Source organism: Emiliania huxleyi (assembly GCF_000372725.1).
Source record: "Emiliania huxleyi CCMP1516 unplaced genomic scaffold EMIHUscaffold_28, whole genome shotgun sequence".
NCBI classification, from domain to species: Eukaryota; Haptophyta; order Isochrysidales; family Noelaerhabdaceae; genus Emiliania; species Emiliania huxleyi.
In genome coordinates this window covers 287,018-293,017 of record NW_005199926.1, presented here as the reverse complement: position 1 = coordinate 293,017, position 6,000 = coordinate 287,018, and the positions used below count along the sequence as shown (strand labels likewise).

The 6,000-nt window shown below is 67.5% G+C and overlaps 3 protein-coding genes across 3 annotated transcripts in view; 2 read left to right on the top strand and 1 right to left on the bottom strand.

The window, feature by feature from the left end:
* EMIHUDRAFT_310322 (hypothetical protein) overlaps positions 1-372 on the top strand; it is a gene marked incomplete at both ends in the record, with an annotated part of 2,428 nt that extends 2,056 nt beyond the window's left edge. Inside the window, one exon of the mRNA XM_005776329.1 lies at positions 264-372. Within this exon, the coding sequence (XP_005776386.1) occupies positions 264-372 (109 nt within the window). The remainder of the gene's footprint in view (positions 1-263) is intronic.
* Positions 373-911: 539 nt separating this feature from the next.
* Positions 912-3,370, bottom strand: EMIHUDRAFT_415737 (hypothetical protein). Its single transcript, XM_005776328.1, has 9 exons — positions 2,851-3,370; positions 2,663-2,737; positions 2,526-2,591; positions 2,406-2,454; positions 2,229-2,330; positions 1,876-2,030; positions 1,578-1,685; positions 1,413-1,472; positions 912-1,344 (listed from the first exon to the last, which is right to left on the bottom strand). The coding sequence occupies exons 1-9, from the start codon at positions 3,307-3,309 to the stop codon at positions 1,180-1,182; spliced, it is 1,239 nt and encodes a 412-aa protein (XP_005776385.1). The 5' UTR covers positions 3,310-3,370; the 3' UTR covers positions 912-1,179.
* A 911-nt stretch (positions 3,371-4,281) lies between these two features.
* EMIHUDRAFT_206961 (hypothetical protein) lies at positions 4,282-4,741 on the top strand (the record flags this gene model as incomplete). Its single annotated transcript, XM_005776327.1, has 2 exons — positions 4,282-4,557; positions 4,634-4,741. 2 exons carry the CDS (start codon positions 4,282-4,284, stop codon positions 4,739-4,741), a joined length of 384 nt encoding a protein of 127 aa, XP_005776384.1.
* Positions 4,742-6,000: the final 1,259 nt, after the last annotated feature.

Here is a 6,000-nt window from a genome sequence, read left to right as displayed (position 1 = left end):
CGGTGTAAATAAATCAAGAGGACTTTTGTGACCAGGGTTCCGGCTCCTACCAAAATAGGGGGTTTGTTTACCAGGACTGGTTCAAATCTATCCCCGGCGCCCCCCCCTTCCCCCCGGACCTTCACATACACACACCGAGAGCAGAGCCCCCCTCCCCCCCCCCAAAACACACACACACACACACACACACACACACACACACACACACACACACACACACACCTCCCCACACCTCCCCACACCTCCCCCCCCCCCCCCTCCAGGCGCGCCTCGCCCCTTGCCGGCAGCAGCAAGACTGCCACACGAGAGCCGCTGCTCGGCTTCGTCAACCGGACCTGGGAGGAGCTCTTCCAGCCGCGCGCCAAGCCGTAGATGCTTTGTGCGCGCCCACCCCGCTGGGCGGCGGGGGGGGGAGAAGCAGCGCGCCCGTCACACCGGCGCGCGACAGGTGCCAGTCTGTGGATGCATGCCAGAGGAGTATAGTAGTACATGCCAGAGGCGAGAGGGGGCGAGCCGAGCCGAGCGCTGTGGGGCGCCCGTATCGGCCCGCCGAAAGTGGGAGGGGGGACATGGGACTTGTGAGGCGACCGGGCGAAGCCGAGCGCGGAGGCCTTTGTGGCCTATCCGATGGGGGCAATCGTATGCCCAACTTGCCGAGCCTCTGACTGTGTATATACGTGTTGTGCTGCCTGAGGGAGGTGCTGCGGGCATGGGGGGGCGGGGGTCCGGGCGTCGGGCGTCGGGGCGGGGGTCCGCGGGCGTCGCGCGGAGCAGGGACTGCGGTGTCGCAGTGTCTCGAGATCAGCGCGGGCTAGGGCGCCTGTGTGCTGTGTCCCGCGGGGCGAGCAGTCGAGCGGAGGCGCCGGAGGCGGAGCGCGCCGCGCCCGATATGTGGAAAACTGTAGACCACTGTAGAATGCCATTTTTCGCGAACTGTAAAAGAGGGCCGGAGTGTGCGGAGTCCGGAGAACCCCGACGCTGACACGGCGCGCGGGCTGTATAAGTATATGGGCAGTCACGGAGTCAGCACACAGCAGGGTCCGCACATCCGGCGGCTGGCGCGGTGGCCGGGTGCCGCGTGCCGGTGGAGCCACGCGGCGCGGCCATAGCGGCGCTCTCGTGTGATCCTCGACGCGGGGGCGGACAGTCCAGAGAGCGATACAGAGGGAGGCGGCTGGTTCAAGCTGGCGCCGGCGCAGCGAGCTCCGGGTAGCGCTTTGCGACAGCGGAGGCGACCGCCTCGACGGAGCGGCAGATGTGCTCGATCTGGACGTCGAAGGCGACGAGCTTGTCGCTCGAGTGGTCCGCCGACCCGCCGCGCGCAAAGTGCAGCAGGCCGTCCACCTGCGGGCGGGAGACGCGCGAGTGAGGAGGCGCAGCCGCCAGCCGACCCTCCCGAGGGGCAGCCCCGCCTGGTCGATGGAGCCGTCGAGCCGCTTGTCGAGGAGCATGCCCCACGCGATCTTCTCCGCCTTTGCGGCGGCGGGAGCGGCGGTTGGGGGCGGGCGGGCGGGCGGGCGGGCATCGTGACGGATCGGCAGCGGCGAGGAGGTTAGAGAGGCAGGCGAGGCCCTCGCCTTTGCGGCGTCGATGCCGAGCAGCGCGCCGAGCTCCTCGAAGGAGATGTTTTCGTACAGCCGCGAGACGGCGCGCATGTTGTGCTCCACCACAGCGCGGTCGAGCACCTGGCCCACCCCACGAGGCGTGACGAGCGGACAGCACAGCCCGCGCCCCCCCCCCCCCCCTTCCCACTGCCGAGCAGCCCGCTCGGGGGATCTCGGGTGACCTCGGGTGGCATCGGGCGACCTCGATCGATCTAGGGTCGTCTCGATCAAATCTCGGGTGCTCCCCCCCCCCTCCCCCCCCTGGGGGCACCGTCGATCCGTCGTCGAGCGTCGCGCGCTGGTGCTCCGCCAGCGTCGCGGCGAACGCGCCCACCTCGTCCTGCTGCAGCAGCCGGTCCATAAACATCTTCTCGAGCACGCGGTAGTTTGGCAGGCGCGGCGCGCGCTCGTCCTTGTACAGGGTGCCTAAGTACGCGGCACCGGCCGGCTCGCACCTCCCTCCCCTCCCTGCGCACTCCGCCACGGCGGCGCGAGAGCGTCGGCTGTGTTTGCCGCACGCCGAATGTGTCACGGACGTGTCACGGACATGCGCGGACGTGTCGCGGACGGATCTGGGACGTGTCCGTGTCACGGACGTGTGTGTGGGGAAGTCTGTCCGCGCGCCGAGCAGGCGCGACCGCTGCGGCCCGGCGGGGGCGAGGATGGCGCAGGTGGCGGCCATCTGCAGCGAGGTAGTGAGGTCCTCCTCCGAGATAGAGCGAGACCCTGCGCAGGGGCAGGTCGCGTGAAGAGGCGCCGCTCACAGCGCGCGTCGCCCGCTCGCTCCTCCGAGGCGCGCGCCAAACGCGGTGGTCTGCATGGTCGACAGCTGGTGGAAGCGCGTGGCCGCCTGCGGACAGACAGAAAGCGAACCGTCCCGGACGTGTCTGGAAGCGTCTGGGAAGTGGCTGGGGGCGGCGCCTCGAGGAACTTTCGCTTGGCGTCGAGGATGCGCGCGTAGCAAACCTTGTGCTGCAGCATGAGCGCCTGTGGGCAGGCTCGGAGGCGGGTGAGGGGAGGGCCGAAGAGCCGAGTCGTGCTGCAGCGGCTTCTGGCGCCGGGTCGGTCGTCTCGGCATCGAGCAGCAGGGACGCCTTGTTGATGCACTGCTCTGCGTTGACCGACTCGTCGTCCTGTGCGGGAGGGAGGGAGGGTGCCAGGAGGCGAGGCGAGGAGGCGAGGAGGCGAGGCGAGGAGGCGAGGAGGCGAGGAGGCGAGGAGGCGAGAGGCGAGGCCGATCCTCCGCCTGGAGGAAGAGCATCGCAATCTTGATGTACTTCTCCACCTTGTAGTCGTTGCTCAGCTGCCGGATCCCGCTGTCGAGAGGGATCGCGCTCAGCATCCGCGCCGCCTCGGACCACTCCTCCTCCTCCTCGTACACCCCTGCGATGTGCTCTCGGATCGTGCTCACAGCCTCCTCGAATGACGTGGCGCGCGCGGCGGTGCGATCGATGACGTGGAGGCCGATCGTCTTGCGCTGCGCCGCCGGAAGCGAGGGAAGCTTCTGTGCCAGCTCGAGCAGCACCACGCGCGACACTGAGAGCGGAACCGCCTCGCCCGCCACGTGCTCGACAAAGGCCTGCAGCGAGGCTGTGTCGGCGGGCGCGGAGAGGTAGCCGGTAAGGGCGGTCTTGTACTGCTCAATCTTGACGCGCTGGTCCGAGATGGAGACGAGCTGCTCCAGGCTGCGCGAAATGTCCGCCATCGTGCCTTGAGAGAGATTTGGCAACCCTGTCTGCACGTCTCGCCGCGCGCTGTTGCTTCTGAGACTCGCGCCTTGCGAGAATTCGCGGCGGGTCGCTGTTCTTCACAGCCTTGTTATTGAGAAGAAAATACCTCCTATGGCGCTGTGCGCTGGCCTGTGAGAGGTTGAGGTGCGAGCCCTGGAGGCCCTGGGGATGGGGGGGGACTACCCTTCACATAACCTGCCACCCCTGTGTCAGTGTGCCTGTGGTAGTGAGAGACTGCCAGCGGGAAGCTGGAGGCAGGTCACTAGACTGAGATGAGACCGCCGGTGGAGTTGGGGGTCCACCGTGCACCGCGCTGCGAGCCTGTCGTGTCCCTTGTCAGGAGCAGGCAGGAGAGCCCACCTGTCCCCCTGATCGTCCTTCCAAAATCCTGCTCGTGCAGGTGGGGACCCTCTCCTCCTCCCCCATCCCTCGTCTGGATTTGTCTGTTTTCTTTCTTTCTTTCTTTCTTTCTTTATAAACGCACAACCCCGGGCAGCTGTGAGCGCTGTCAGAGCGGTGTTTCGACACCGATATCGTTCAATCAAGGAGAACGCTGATTCAAAATCCGCTGTTCACACTTCACAGGTAAGTGTAAGCGGAGCAGCTGAGTAGATACAGCGAATCCTTTGTGTTCACACCTGCGAGAGCAGGTGTGAACCGATTTCGGCCTTAGCCGTCGGTATGCCAATCAATAGCGTGCTAGCCAAGTAGTACGCAGTTGGATTCCGAGGGTGTCCCATCACAAGTTCGGCTGCCGACAGACAAGATTGTCCCTTAATTAGTCGACAGCACCCGCCTTTGGACGGTGCTCTGACTGGCTTTGAGAAATAATATATTTTGACCGCGCAAGATAAAAGGGTGTCCTAAGGGCTCTGCCCGCAAGGCGCCCGCGTCGCAGACGCGGTACCATTGACAAATCTGCAATATATCCCCACACGAACTGGGCGATGTCGGCCGTGCAAGCCTTCAGCTTGTGCAGCCAAGAATCCGCCAAATCCGTGCTTTCGCGCTACCTGAGGGGAAAGCCGCTGATCGAGCCCAGCGTGCCCGCGGCCGCCTCCCGCGCAGCACCGCCGCTGCGGAATCGGATCGATCCCATGGAGGAGGAGGGCGCAGTCGGCCAGCGCAGCAGGCGGAGTCCCTCCCCGCGCCGGAGCCCCCCTGCAGTCGAGGGAGTCCTCGTTGGCGATGAAGGTGGCGACATCGAATCGCGGCCGACACACGTCACGTGGGAGGAATGGGCGATGAGCGGGAACGATGCGCGCTACGACGCCGACTCCGCCGTGCTCGTGGCCGCAGAAAGCCGCGCTCCAGGAGCACGCCAAGATGCAATGGCTCGCTTGCTTCGATTCAGCTCTCTCGGCAGCAGAAGTGGGGCTGGAGCGGGTGGGGGTGGATGCCGATTGAGGGGGAGCGTCTCCAGCTGCGCCCTGTGGCAGCTGCGCCCTGTGGCAGCTAGTCGAGGGACTTGGTAGTTGTGACCCCCCTGAGTGAGGACAGGAGAGAGAGAGAGCGTTTTGTGGTGTTGGTGTACGCAATAACGGAACAGGGTAGTCGTTCTCTCTAGCTCCCCTTCTAGCTCTTAGCATGAGCTGCGCCCGGTGTCCGACCCCTTTTGCGCAGCAACACCTTAAACTTTTAGGCCCTCCAAATTCGGGTCGGAGCGTAGCGGAGTGGGCCCCGAGTTTGAAAAGGGCGACGGACGCTTGCGTCCTAGCCTCCAACAACGCCTCCCCGGCGCAGAGGGGCCCCCGGAGGGATGCACAACCGCTCCACGCCACGCCGCTCGCGGCGGTCCGTCCCCGCGGCCGCCCAGCCCTCCGCCACCATCACCACCACCGCCCAGCCCTCCGCCCCCAAGCCCGCCCCCGCCATCGCCGCCGCCTCCCTCGCCACCGCCGCCCTCGCCGCCACCCCCGTCACCACCGCCTCCGAGCCCGCCCCCGCCCTCGCCTCCGCCGCCCTCGCCACCACCCCCGTCTCCGCCACCGCCGAGCCCTCCCCCGCCCTCTCCCCCTCCGCCCTCACCGCCGCCGCCCTCGCCGCCGCCGCCCTCGCCGCCGCCACCGAGCCCGCCGCCACCGTCACCCCCGCCCCCGTCGCCGCCACCTCCCTCACCGCCACCGCGCAGCCCGCCGCCGCCATCTCCCCCACCGCCCTCACCGCCACGCTGCCAGCGCAGCCGCCGGGCGACGCGACAGCGGCTAGCGGCCGGGAGAGCCTCTCCAGTGCGGGCTGGGGGCGGCGGCGGCACTCTGCGGGTGGCGGGCGAGCTGCTGGCTGGCCGGCGGCGCGTCTCGACTCAAATTATGGGCCGCCTCTCGGGCGTGCGGCCAGGGGCCCGTGTGGCGCGAGGAGAGGGCGGCGCGCTCGGCGCGCTGGCGGCGGTGAAGCCTCTCAGAGTGGGCGCTGGCTGGCCGAGGGCGTCGGGCGGGTGTGGGGCGGCACTCGGGCCGCCGGACGGGCCGTGGTGGCCCGTGTGGCGTTCATGAGGGACTGTTTGGGCGCCCCGGCAGCCTCCCGGCCTGCGTGACCAGGGCCGGTTTGGCAGCGGTTTGGGCTGTGTGTGGGCTGGTCGCGGTAGGGGATATAGTGCTTGTTTATGGTCCCACTCACCACTCCCGGCCAACGGGGCCTCGCGGGGCGTCCTCGTTTGCAAATAAAGG